Source organism: Mytilus galloprovincialis, chromosome 13 (assembly GCF_965363235.1).
Source record: "Mytilus galloprovincialis chromosome 13, xbMytGall1.hap1.1, whole genome shotgun sequence".
NCBI classification, from domain to species: Eukaryota; Metazoa; Mollusca; class Bivalvia; order Mytilida; family Mytilidae; genus Mytilus; species Mytilus galloprovincialis.
Genome location: NC_134850.1, coordinates 17,878,224 through 17,893,130, shown reverse-complemented (window position 1 = coordinate 17,893,130; position 14,907 = coordinate 17,878,224). Strand labels below are relative to the sequence as shown.

The 14,907-nt window shown below is 31.6% G+C and overlaps 1 protein-coding gene across 1 annotated transcript; it reads left to right on the top strand.

Moving 5' to 3' along the window:
* The first annotated feature begins 1,255 nt into the window (after nt 1–1,255).
* Nucleotides 1,256–9,019, top strand: LOC143056301 (hepatic lectin-like). The gene is made up of 5 exons (XM_076229387.1): nt 1,256–1,299; nt 2,972–3,447; nt 7,111–7,380; nt 8,061–8,243; nt 8,597–9,019. Exons 2-5 carry the CDS (start codon nt 3,009–3,011, stop codon nt 8,605–8,607), a joined length of 903 nt encoding a protein of 300 aa, XP_076085502.1. The 5' UTR covers nt 1,256–1,299; nt 2,972–3,008; the 3' UTR covers nt 8,608–9,019.
* Nucleotides 9,020–14,907: the final 5,888 nt, after the last annotated feature.

The window sequence follows — 14,907 nt, the reverse complement described above, 5'->3', positions numbered from 1 at the left end:
TTTATTAGAAATAAGTTCGAATATGTTTTATTTTGTAAAAACTGTTTATGCTCAGATGCCTGATAATATGAAATGGTAAACGTGTTATCACGTTATGTTTATATTGTTTTAACCATTTAGTTGTGATATTTAATTTATTTTAATGCATCGTTTGACGCGATAACATGGTAATCGAACAGCGGTATACTACTGTTGCGTTTATTTATTTAAACTCACTTACAATACGTTCTAATTAAGCATAGGCTTTAATTTTGAAAAGACATTAAGACATTAGTTTAAGTTAAAGACACAATGGAAAAGCCTTCATTCACAAGAAACAAACCTTTTGCCCTTCAGGCGTATGGTCTTCTTTTTTCAAGAATCAACGCTTATCCATTGTATCTATATCACGGAATGAAGAATCTTCTCCTTTGTTGTGAACTTTATTATTGAGTTTCCCCCTTAGAAATTGAAATGTCTAAATCTAGAAATGGACAACAACTGCTGTTTATGTTAGATTTATTTAAAGTTAGTTCTTTGGGTAAATTTCGGTACTATATTAAGTGATCTGAGAATTATTTAACGAACAAATATCATCAATATTATCATGATAATGTTAGGTATTGTTGAATGTGTCTACCAAATGTAACAATAATGTGTCCTTACTGAGTTTTGCCACGAATTGTGATTCATAGTAAATCGGCTGACAAAGGAGCACAATTAATGACCATAGAAATACTTACTACCTGTCCATACACTTTATCCCCGAATCAATTATATCTTCACATTTCTTTTGATGTGTATGAATTTTTGATTTGGCCTTTTGATTACAGACTTTCCGTTTTGAAATTTCCTTGGAGTTCGGTATTTTTGTTATTTCATTTTTATCCAGAAAGTACATGACGTATGTTTAAAGATATTGCCATATGGAATAAAAATTATATTTTCAGGCAAATGAGTATTCAAATGATTTTTTTTTTATTCAAAAGAGATGGCAAATATTTTTTCTCACTATTTGGAGTCCTGAACTATGTTTGAAATGCACTAAGCACTATAAGTAAATATTGAAAACAATCTATTGTTATAAACAACAATGCTTTCCGGATGTACTTGCAGGGGTTTAAAAAAGCAACGTGCGGCACACCTTTTTGTCAACATCCATTGTCTTTCTTACAAATAGATCTATTCAATTTACATTTTTTATCAAAAATAGAAACTATGAATGATAACAATAGAACTGGGATGTATAAATATAACTGTTACTGCTTGAAACTACACATAAATGAATTGTTACGGTGTATGAAGAATTCAAGTCACTTTGTAAGTTATTTATTTTATTAACTTAGTTTATGAAATGTAGATGCTATGTTTGTTTCCTTTTTTTATGATGACATTTATATCGCAGGAAATCTTATGTATATTTTCAACAGTTTTAACGAACTATTCAGAATAATTGTGAATCTGGATTAAATATCATAATCAACCTCGTTATAGAATACGAGGCTATTATTGTAAAGACGATAAGAATATTTGGTCATTTAAGGAAGCTCGCCGGTATAAAAATTCAGAAAAAAATTAAACATTAATTTCTCATTATAAATTTTATTTATTACCTTAAGTAGTTGTTACTTTATCACATGGTAGAAAAATCTTTTCAAAAAATCAATTCGTGTTGGCCCAAGGTGACTTTTAAAATGTAGATATCATTGAAAAAGCTCCAAATTATCTCCCTTTGGTGCAAAAATGCCATATTGAAATATCTTTTTTAACTCATCGGTGCCCTATATTTTTTATTGTTGTTTTCGAATAAGCTGTACATAAACTAAATAACTGTAAAATTTAAGCGATTTCTGTAATTTAGTTCTTTTTTTATTTCGATATTACCTCTATTTCTCTTATTAGTTCAAAAGAGAAAAAGGACATTAACAAAAATGTATGCTTCTTTCGATGGCAGATTGTGAGCGTAAATGAACGGTGACCCCATTTTTTTATTTCATTTTTCTATTGAGTATAGATAAAGTTCATTTATAGAAAAATATAGCGAAATCCTATATTAAATTTAAAAAAATGATTTAGACCCGCGAGCCCCCTTAATAGAGTAAAAGGTATAAAAAGAGATGTAGCAAGTTATGATAGCGTGATACATGTGCGTAGCAGGTTTGTAATACAAAAACGAATATCTGTAGGTCGAAGTATGATATCCAAGATAATAAAAATCTTTCACATGATTGTGTTTAATCTGGTTTTAAAGGCAGTATGAATATTTTTCATTATCAAAAAATATGTCCCTTTACTGTGGCGATTACTCAACAAAACTTCACTTGTTTCCGAAGTTAAAACGTGCATTAAACACGGTTTTTTTTTGTATTTTAGTCTTGAAAACGGCGGTAAGGAATGTGCATTCTTTTAACCTATCAAATTGGAATTGGAAGAATAAAACCCCAATTGGCAACAAAACACGATAACTATTAAATGAGTTGAACTAAACTTATTTATTATTTGCATTTTATCAAGCAAAATTATGAGATGTGTCACATTTTTTTTATTATGCCTTTATTGAAACTTGAAATCGTCCAGGTTGATTCTTTAAAAGAATGACTTAAAAATATCATTTTGAAAGAAAATAACTCCATATACATGTAGGTATATAAAGAAAACCAAGTTATATTTCATTGGAAAAAGGAGGGGTTAACTTCTTATCGTGTTATAGAACATTCCTGTTATAACAATGAAAAAGGGGGACATTTAGCAAGACACAAGTCGGAAATATTACATTTTTTTTTAACCTCAGTTAAAAGTTAGTTGTCACACAAAATGTATAACTATACAAGTTAGTGAAATTAAAACATGTATTTACAAGTATCAATACACGACTGTTGTCTGAATCTATTCTAGAGTCACTTTATTGAGTTTTATTGCGAAATTAAATTAAATGAGTTGTTGTGCTCATAAGGGTTGTTTCAAAGTAGACATTTGTTGTTTTTTTTTATAGAATTTACAATTTAAGAAGACACGTGAAATTTGATGAAATGAACATTTGGTTGTTAGTAGTATTCTCTTTCCTGTCTTTTTCCTGCAATGGAAGTTTGGTGGATAAAAGAACTCAAAGTTCTGATATTGCGGCAGTTAATAGGAACGTATTAACGGATATCAAAATGGAATTTGACGTTATGAAAGGGAATTACCATAATCTACTTCTGAGAGTAGATAATAACGCAGATGCAATTGCTTCTCTGAAAGGTCAAACACAAAAGTTGGAATATCAACATGAAAACACTAAGCGGACATGTTCATGTGAAATTGAAGGTTTGCGAAATGTCACCATACAGTTCGAACAAGAACTAAACGAAACAAGAAGTGCATGGAACACAATAAATAACACAATACAAGATTTACGTCAGAGCGTCAGTGTGTTAGAGAACCAATACTCACCTTTGAAGATGCCTGGAAAGCATATCGATGAGTCAGGTGTGTATATTTATTTTCTTGTGGGAAATAGCAATGAGTCAGGTGTGTGTATCTATTTTCTTGTAAGAAATAGGAATGAGCCAGGTGTGTATATTTACTTTCTTGTTGGAAATAGGAATGGGTCAGGTGTGTATATCTATTTTCTTGTGGAAACAAGTATACAAATAATTGTTTGCTTTATTTGTACTTGTACATATAAAGTCTACTGTCACTCCACTTCATTGTTGAGCTAGCGGTTATATGAATATTTCTATTTTCGAACCAGTTAATTTTTGGGTCTTCTTCGCGGTCCGCGTTTTAACTATGTCGATTTCTTTGAGAAATAAGAGCCAATGATTTAGTTTTTAAGAACTAAATTTTCGAGTGTTGTGAGTAATTTCAGGATAAACACAATATATGCATGTTGTCAGAAAATTTATTTGTACTCGCTACGAAACAGGAAAAAAGTATATGTATGCAATAGAACCAAATATTATTTATTTGATAACAGAAGAATAATCCAATTGACTTTACACAGCACTGGTTCGAACGATGTATAAATACACAAACTTCGAAGGAATATATTCCAGTTTCTTTTCAGTTCTGAATCTAACTGATTGATTTAATCTGAATGAAATATCAATTCTTGTTTAGAAAAGTTTACATTTACATTACCGTTTGAGAACAATGAAACATAAGTATTTACTTTCTCGGTCGAGTCTTAGCAATGAATATATATTCAGAAGGCATAGCATGAGGTAATCCTCGAATGAGCGCAAATATACATTTATGGTGAAAATAACTGCTATAAATATTTTTTGTCATGTTATCTATGATTCATTTGCATTTATCGTGTTCAATGTGCGGACTTTCGATGACCGATTAGTTAACGTACGAGAAATCAAGATATCGAATGTTGTGTAATGACTGTAATTGCACAGTTAAAATAATTCGGACACTGACAGTCATCCTTTCTAAATTTCATTGTATACATGGTTCGTTTTGGTATTTATCTATAAATGCCGTTATTTCCGCGGTCATTGTTTTTTTTACATGTCTATGTGATTTTTTGAGTTTGGAGGATTTATATTTCAACAGACAGTCGGTATTCCAATGGGTACTAATTATGCACCCCTGCTGGCTGATTTGTTTTTGTACTCGTATGAAGCAGAATTCATTCAGAACCTTCTAAAAGACAAAAAGAAAAAGCACCTTGCGAAATTCTTTAATTTTACTTTCCGATATATTGATGATGTTCTATCATTGAATAACCCATATTTCAGCCAATACTTACATCTCATATATCCAAGTGAACTTGAAATTAAGGATACCACTGATACTAGAAGGACTGCTTCATACCTTGATCTTTTCCTCAATATTGACGTAGATTAACGACTTCACAATATAAATCTATGATAAACGGGACGATTTCAACTTCCCAATTATCAATTTCCCATTTCTCAGCAGTAACATACCCTCTGCCCCTTCGTATGGTGTTTACATATCACAATTGATACGTTATTCTCGTGCTTGTTCACACTATACGGACTTCATATACAGGAGTGTGCTCCTTACGCAGAAACTGCTCCAACAAAGTTATGAGGAGGACAGATTAAAATTGACACTTCGTAAATTTTATGGACACCATCACGATTTGGTGAATCCATACGATGTGTCGTTGACCAAACTAGCTAAGGACATTTTTACCACATGGTAGATTGTGTTTTGTCATAATGTCGTCTAATCTTTTAATTACCAAATGTGACTTATTCCCGATTGTGACTGTTTTGCCGAGTGTGAACTCGCATTACTATAAGACGTGGTACGGTACTTGTCTATCCCAAATTCGTGTAGTAAGTTTAAATGTTTAATGTTATATTCGTAATTCTCATCGGATTTTGTCAAATGTGTTGACGTCTTTTCTATTATGTTTATGTGTTATGGTAACGAAAATTAAGCACCGCCTTCATTTATCAGATTTGATTTCGTTCAACGTAATCAGTACGATATTTTACGTTTGATGTTAGATTCAAAACAAACCGGACATAGTTTTATAATATAGTTAATTGCTACCTTAGTTTGATATTAATAAGTATTAAAATGTGCTTTGTTATTAAATGCAATATCAGTATTTAGTTCAAATATACAATCTTAAATCAATCATAATTCTATCTTATTCATTCTTTTGTGACGTCATTTTTCTAATGATCTGTTTTACAAATTCTAATGACGTCATTTTTTCGTCATTTTTCAGTTTCAAATAGGACGTCACTTGGCGTAGAGGTTTAAACTTATTCGGATGTGTCTACTTTTGTGTTTCAAATGTCTGGTTATGTAAATGTATTTCAGTTGTTTCCTGTAATTAGTTAATACTTCAGTTTTATCATGTACATCTTTTGAATATTAATTTTATAAAATTTACTGTTTGCAAAAGTATAAATTATTCTAAATTATAGAGATTTTCTGGTAACTAACAGAAAACCCTTGCCGTTTTTGGCACAACCTTTTTGATCTTTTGGTCCTCGATGCTGTTCAACTTTGTACTCGTTTCGGCTTTCAAACTTTTGTATCTGGGCGTCACACGTAGGTCTTGTGTGGACAAAATACACTTCTGGTGTATTAAAATTTTGAACTTGTTGCCTTTTGTTGGCTGTTGTTCGTGTGATTCTTTGTCAATTGTGTTCTCCAATTTATTTATATTGTAGTCCTGTGTTGTCATTTTGATGTTATATTTCACATGGCCATAAAAGTGCGAGGCACAAAACCAGGTTCAACCCACCATTTTTTCCTTTAAAAATGCCCTGTACCAAGTCAGGAATATGGCCATTGTTATATTATAGTTCGTTTCTGTGTGTATTACATTATAACGTTGTGTCGTTTGTTTTCTCTTATTTTTGAGTGAAAATTCACATTGCGATAAGACGTGTCACGGTACTTGTCTATCCCAAATTCATGTATTTGGTTTTGATGTTATATATATATGTTATATTTGTTATTCTCGTAGGATTTTGTCTATGTGTGTTACATTTTAGTGTTATGTCGTTGTTCTCCTCTTATATTTAATGCGTTTCCCTCGGTTTTAGTTTGTTACCCCGATTTTGTATTTTGTCCATGGATTTATGAGTTTTGAACAGCGGTATACTACTGTTGCCTTTATTTGACAAGCTACAACTAAGTGTATATAAAAAGAATGCGACCTCTTATGTACATGTGACAACTCAAACATGGAAACAGTAGTTTTAACTCTGTATTTTTTTAAGTCGTGCTTTAAGAAGCAAATGTCATCTTTAACATATTGTACATAATTGATTGATTGATTGGTGTTTAAGGCATTTTTTAGCATTATTGTGCCTTTTCGTGACGGTCAGTTTTATTATTATTATTATCGGAGGAATAAACGATGCGAGACGTACAAAGTTATAAACTAAGGTTACCGTACTAAAACACGATATGGAAGGACATCTATTGGTTAACAAAGTGAACGTTGTTTTGTTCATTTTCAGCTGTTTTTGGTTGGCTTGTATTTAAGGTCAATGGAGGTGTACCCCTGTTTAACTAAACTTTAAAAAGTCTGCTACAATATATATTCTCACCAACTGCCTATAATTATTTATGGCTTAGGATACTAAAGAACTTGTATGAATTTGTCCTTCATATTACTTTATTCATATTAAATCATTACAGATGATTTAACACGTTGTCCTCCAATTCTTCCTCGGAACTCAAACTTGTTTGCCTACATTGACACATGCCTTGAAATCGTCCACGACGAACGCTCCTGGTACGACGCGAGAAGACACTGTCAACAACATGGCGGAGATTTAGCTGTCATCAAAGACCTAACAAAGCAACAGTTTGTAATGAATGCTTTGAAATACCTTCGTTGGGATAAAAATGGTGTCTGGATCGGCGGAACAGACGGAGACAAGGAAGGCGAATGGAAATGGGTCACAGGTCAATACATTTAATATAAATTATATAAAAAATAAAGCAAAATCACAAAAATGCTGAACTCCCAGGAAAATTCATGATGGAAAATCCCTAATCAAATGGCAAAATCAAAAGCTCAAACACATCAAACGAATGGATAACAACTGTAATATTCCTCACTTGGTACATACGTCTTTTTGTATGTAGAACATGGTTTGATTGAACCTTGTTTTATAGCTAGATAAACCCTTCACTTGTATGCATTCGCATCATATTTCATTATACTGACAACTATGATCAAAGGTCATGTATAGGAACTCGGTTTTTACTAAGTACAAATATTCCTCCTACTGACTACACGGTCATAAAAATCTTAAGTAGTATTTATGTTTTGAATTAAGTAAACCAAACACATAATTGTTGTTAATTAGTAAACTACCCAAAACATAATTAGTTAAAGACAGATCTAGATCTGTTAAATATTAAACTAATTTTAAAAGATATAGATATATAAGAAGCGGTATGAGTGCCAATGAGACAACTCTCCATCTGAGTCACAATTGTAAAAGCAAATCTTTAAAAAGAATTATTAAATTCGAAAAATAAAATATAGGACACGAAAAATAGAATTTCTATCTACATATTTTTGAAATGTGCTTCTCGTATCAAAATTAATCAAATGAAATCTTCTTTTTTTTAATAAGAAGAAAAGATGACCTGGGGTTACTGGAAAGATGGTCAAGGAGTGACTCGAACTGGATCCCTGCAGTTAGCAAAGGGGTATATTGAAGACTGTGCTCAAATCCGTGTTGTTGATTCCTACAAATGGCATGATAAACCATGCAGTTTTGGACCTGCTTATCAATATTCCAGTATTTGTGAATATAGTGAGTAATACTTAGATATCAATAAGATAATAAATGCCTATATGCAAGTGTTGATATACTGAAACCAACCTTTGATGAAGGACAACTGTGTGTTTTGACACGTCATAAAGTCTTCAATACATGTACCTTTGAAGTTTTGAGAACTTTTTTAAACGAATAAATGCTTATATATGCATGATATGTTTGCAAGAGAGAATGAATACCATAAATGCAAGATTGTTTGAATCATATTTTGACACCTTGCAATTAATATTAATGTAAAAACATAATAAATGTGTTTCAATACAGTGTTTATAGACAACTTTCATTAGGTGCATAATATATAATTGTGTAAACCAACGTATTTATTTCAGACATGCTTTAAATTTTGACATCTTCTACTACTATTACGAATGTTGAAACGCCTGTGCCAACAACTATGCCTAAGATAGAAATATCAACTGTAACCACATTAGCAAATATTGAAACACCAGCTCCGACAGTTTTGCCAAACGTTGAAACACCGGCCCCTACTTTACCAAATGTTGAAACAACCGCGCTTAATAAAGATACACCAACATTGACAACCAGGATGAAATCAAACCTTCGAGGTGCTGGTATAGTAAATAAAGAAACCTTCGTTCTTTTCTAAGGAAAAGGATATGAGTTTAGTGGTTTAAGATTCAATAACTGTTTGGATAAACTATGCATAATATATATAAAGTGAATAATAGTTACGCCTATTCTATATGGTTATTTGTTATATTGTTATTATTTGTAAATAAAAGTTTGTTTTATCAATATTATTTGTTTGCCTTACACATGTCTTTGTGCTACTCTTTTCTCTTTATACGACCCACTCACAATTATATAATATATTTTGCCTAGTAGATTAAGTTAGCTTAAGTATTTCATTTGAATTGCAGGCGTGTCTACATGGCCTTCTCTTGAGATGTGTCATATTTTGGCACATTTGTTATATGGGATGATCGATATGAATAAATGAGATCTGAAGTGGACCTATGTCTTTCATTCGTCCAATAACAAAAAAATGATAATAAAAAAAGACGTGTATAGGTCAGTCAGCACAGAGACACAACTTTCTATAACGATATAGTCCATATCTAGCTGTAGTCTAGACAATTTTGTTTTTACATCAAACAGAGTCCAAGAATTATGATGCATTTTTTTTTATGTAATAATCTTTTTCATTGGCTAAAAGTTACCGTCAAATCACAAGTTGACCAGTCTTAGGAGGGAATCGCCATTTTGAATTCATTGGATCAATAAATGCCAAATACTACTGTAACAATATTATCGAAAATAAAACGACATCTACCTAATAACCGCCGTTTTAATGTGATTTTATCCACATTTGATCGTAAAAACAACTCTTCAACTACAGTAGTGCTTTTCTTTAATTTTACTTCGTCAAAACCAGAGATCAGCACGATTATCAGTGGAACAAAGAACACAACAAAAAGGGCTTGACGCACAAGTGTTCTCTTTTAAAAATGAATATAACTTAAAAGATATAATCGGGCATGTACTCGCACTACTTGGGTCAACAGTTTAGAAAAAAGAAAATTACAAACACAATATATTCGAACTTAACACCCTGCACATGGTTACAACTGATTAAATGGAAAACAATTACGATTTATCTAAGAGGAACACAAAACAATTAACAGTAATGAACACTTATGTCGACGCATATATTTCGAAAATTATAATAAAAACTATAGCGGGTATTTAATCACTGAAAATCAATTGATAGAGTATCGTTTATATTACAGACAACTTCAAGTTAATACACTTTATTTCATTTTATATACAATCAATCCTGCTTAAGAGAACATCTGTATAAAGCAAAAACATGTAAGTTAAGACCATTAATTTTTGATCCCTCTGTAGAACATTTCACTTGGCACAACCTTTTGGAATTTTGGATCCTCAATGCTCTTCAACTTTGTACTTGTTTAGGTTTATAAATATTTTTGATTTGAGCGTCACTGATGAGTCTTATGTAGACGAAACGCGCGTCTGGCGTACTAAATTATAACCCTGGTACCTTTGATAACTAATCATACAGATTCAACCTGTGTTAAAAGACCACCTGTCTTCAGAGACAACTTTTTTTGCTCTCACTTAACTGGTCTCTTAATACAGGTTTGACTGTATTTCTTATTTAGCAAGAAAATCTTGTACATAATAACGCAAACAACATTACACTTATATCAAAATGACAATGTCATAAATTTCATCGCTAAAATTACATTTCGAGTATGTGTGTCACGTACTATCTACTATGTAAAACAATTGCATTATAAGTTTTATCTTTCACTGTTCAATTATTAAAACGAAGACTGTATTGTAATGCTCAAATATATATAAGGTATCTAAGGGAGCAATCATTAAACTTCAAGGGGATGGGGGTATTGATTTTTTTTACTGAGTCAGAAAATGTATTTAGTTTTTCGACGCAGCGCTATCAATCGTATTAATTTATTTTTTCAACAAAATTTAACACTATAAGGTATGTGGGAGATCTGCAATTAGTACATTTTTTTGGAGGGGGATCAGAATATTTGTTTAAGGAAAAAAAACAATTACCCCCCCCCCTAATTGAAGTTAATTAGTAGTTCCTTAATAGGTTCAATGATTCAATTGTCTATTAATTAGTTGATACATATCAGAAATCTTCTACAAATATAATCACTGAGCTCTCGATTATCCTATCTACTCGGATGAATTTAAAACAGTTTTCCAATTCGGAAGTGCCACCGGGGAAGAGCTACATTATTTTGAACAATGTTTATTTAGAAATCGAAGTCATTTATCGAAAAAAGAGGGGCGAAAGATACCAGAGGGACAGTCAAACTCATAGATCAAAAAGGAACTGACAACGACAAGGCTAAAAAAAAATGAGAAACAGAAAAATTATAGTACACAAGACACAACATAGAAAACTAAAGACAACACGAACCCCACCAACAACTGGGGGTGATCTCAGGTGCACCGGAAGGATTAGAAGATCCTGCTCCAGATGTGGCACCTGTCGGGTTGTTCGTGTTATTACAAGTGCCACCGGGGAAAGCTACATAAACTCAAACAATGTATATTAAGAAATCGAAGTCTTTTGTCGAAGCATTTACACATCTGTTGAGAAACAATGATCTCTGTCAAGTTAAAGATAATTCTAGCTGCGATTCATATTTTCTGATAAGCCATTGGACCTAGTGTGTCTCATACATGTAAGAGAATAATAATCCCTTTCTTCATGATTAAAGTAAGGGTTTATCATTCTCTTACAAACTTAGAATATTGTGCTTAAGGCTCATGTGATCTAATGATTGAATATATTCAAGCATAAGTTTCATTGGTTTGTAGTAGATGATTTCCAATGCTTGGAATAACAACTAAGGAGAGATAAGGGTTCTGATGTTTTATTAGACCAGTAGATAAACAAGTCTGAAATAGCAATACAACATCTATAAATAACAAGCTATTTCTTATAACATAAATATATATACTTTTACGAAATATCACAGAATATACTATTCAAAAATATAATGACAAATATTACATTTAACAGTAATAAACTTTAGTAGAGTGTTACCTGTATTGCGGTTAAACAACGTTCAAGGTTTTTATTTACGAATTGAATGCTTCTTTTTGTAACTTCATTGGGGTGTAAAAGCGTTGACCGAAGTACATTTTGTATGAAGCGCGGAACTTCCTTCTAAAAATTTGCGCGCGGTCAACGCTTTTACAACCCTATGAATTTACAAAAAGAAGCATTCAAACTTATAACTACATTTTTTGCTATGATCATGCAAACCCGATTTTTTATCAAGAGGTTATTTAATTTACCTGTGTACTTTATTGTGGGACCTCGTGTTCTCATGAATGATAAATTTTATTGTGTAATGAAGTTAAGTAAGGAATAACGCGAGATGTACAGTTAGCCAATCAGAATAACACATTATAATGAAACATACAGTCATCTAATGTTATTATTCATAGTAATTGTGTGTCACGTATACTAATTACATTTCATTGGAACGTAAAGTATGATAGTTTTGTGTATCTGTGTATATGTATTCACCACTGGTTTACCTTACAAACGTTATATACTGAATGTTACACCTACATTTATTAATAATAACTTCATTAAAATATATAATACGTACAATAATTTCCTACATAATATCATAAAACAATCATAAAGTAATTAGTTGCAAAGACTTATGATGCCAATATTATTGATTTGTTAAAAGCTCCAATAATATTTTAGCGAGGAATTATCCTTTTCAATTACAGTTTCAATCAATAAATACATTTCATTTACAGATTTCATTCCTCAGTCAATATTTCGGTCCAGTTTTTCAATATTATTTTATTATGTCGAGGAAATGTTATAATAAAATACGGAAGCGTACGTATTAGCGCCACACTCCTTTTTTTAATATTTCTTACTATATTTGGGTTACAACGCAAACATTTGCGATATAACGCAAACCTTTTGCGTAATAAAGCAATTTTTTGCGATATAACGCAGACATTTCCATTACAACGCAAACATTTGCGAAATAACGCAAAGGTTTTAAAGAATAGAATTAACAAAAAATAGATATGTTTAGGCATATTTAAATTGAAAGGCTATCATTTAGTAAATTTTGATGTAGTAGATAAGAGCAAAAATATGTCATACAATTGTGAAACTGTAGAGTCAAATAGTCAAAAGGATCTTTCTGCTGTACAATAAAATATAAAGAAAGAAACAGTTTTTTTTTTTAATTTTGATGTAAGCAATTGTTTTGTTTAAATCTCAGAATAGGATAAAGATTCATGATAAAAAATCATGAAATTTTCATTTCAATCTAGTTAGACTAATTTAAGATGCTTGGGTAGTAATTAGAATAGAGATAATACAATTGTATTGATAAAATATCTTCATTCTGTACATTTATTACCAAATGATAGCTTGTTTTAATCTAGCAGCCTTACACAGTCCTCAAACGAGAGCTTTCTTTGGAAGTACATTTATATTCGGCTATAGCTATATTACCCGGTTGGATTTCTTTTTTAAATTTCCTTCGATATAACATAAATTTCTTTTCGTTATAAGGCTTAACGAATACCGTTATGCGTAGTAATTTGCACGGGTGGATTCACCCGTGCATTTCTTAGCGGGAATTAAATCATTCGACGGTTTGCATTCAATCAGTCTACACGTTTATTTCAATTGCTGTTAAGGTCTGTTTGACTTTTCTCCTTCATGTCTGACGAGGAAATCCTAAGTTCTCCTGAATGTACATCTTCAAGAGTCATCATAGGTGTGAAGTTGAGAATCCCACAAGCAACTCTACAGCTGATGCTTCCTCATTGTTTTCCACAGGACATTGGTCGTCTAACTGTTCAGAAAAAGCCAACAAGTCTAATAACATCAGCAGTCAATAAATGAGGTATTGTCTTTGATTGACTTTAATTTATGTTTAGACACATATGAGAATGAGAATGAGATAGTACAAGTTTAAAATGTAAAAGGTCTATTATACAATAACTTACAAATTTGGAAAGAAAAACTTTTATTGGCCGATTTAAATTAAAATAGTTTAACCTATACTTAATCTGGCTAATTTTTGAAAATTACCGATGCACCTACTTCTGTATTTTTAAATAACAATACATCTGCTTTCGAACATAAAGATTTTGTTAAACATGCAATTGCAGATTTTGTATGCACGGGAGTAAGCGCTCCCCCTTTTGTTGTTAATCATTTATCGGTGTAGGTCAACTCGATTGGCAAGGAATGGTTGATTGTTGACCTGAGACACGTACATCAATACGAAATGATATTTAAATTTAAATACAAGGTTGTAAAAGAGGCCAAAATGTATGCAGCAAATAAACATTTTGCATTTAACTTTGATTTAAGACATCATTGGGGTGTTATCATATGCATGTTGAATCACAAAAGTTTCTTGAGTTTTGATAGAAAAGTGACACTTAAGCTAAATATAACACATCAGTTTTATCTTTTGTGCTGAGCTCAGCTTCCAATTTTTTCACTAAAATGGTATGCCCTCTAGTAAAATGTTGGCATAGTAAAAGATGCAAAATAATGGTTTATCTAGATTATGGACTTGGATTTGAACATACTGAAAAAATTATGTTTAACAGTGTCAAAAGAAGTATTGTCTGATTTATTGTCAGCTGGGTTTTTGCCAAATTAAGGGAAAAGTGTGTAGAAGCCATACAAACGTTAAGACTGGCTTGGTTTGTATGGGATTTACATAGGGGTACTTTAAGTTTACCCGAACAGAAAATGTTTGAATATTTTGATTTGATTTTTTTTTTTTTTTGCTTTAGCACTTATATATCCTTGTAATACGACTGCAAGGAAAGTTGCAGCGGATATTGGTAAAATAATTGCATTATCACCCGCATTAGGTAATACATGTAGAATTATGACAGGACACTTACATCACTTGGTAAACGAGCGATCCCCTTGTGACTCTAGAGTTGAGTTAGATACTTTGTCTATTTAAGAGTTAGATTTTTTGTTTTATCCTTTAACAAAAGGTATATCATTTGATGCATTTGACTGGTCAAACGATAATAATTGGCTCTTTTCACATGTATTTTTAATAGCTTACACTGTAAAATATATTCAATTATG

Bases quoted from the DNA above. Each gene is read 5' to 3' on its own strand.
- LOC143056301 (XM_076229387.1), top strand. From the start codon at position 3,009: ATGAACATTTGGTTGTTAGTAGTATTCTCTTTCCTGTCTTTTTCCTGC. The intron at 3,448-7,110 runs GTGTGTATATTT...AAATCATTACAG, and splicing joins AAAGCATATCGATGAGTCAG to ATGATTTAACACGTTGTCCT. The intron at 7,381-8,060 runs GTCAATACATTT...TTTTTTAATAAG, and splicing joins CGAATGGAAATGGGTCACAG to AAGAAAAGATGACCTGGGGT.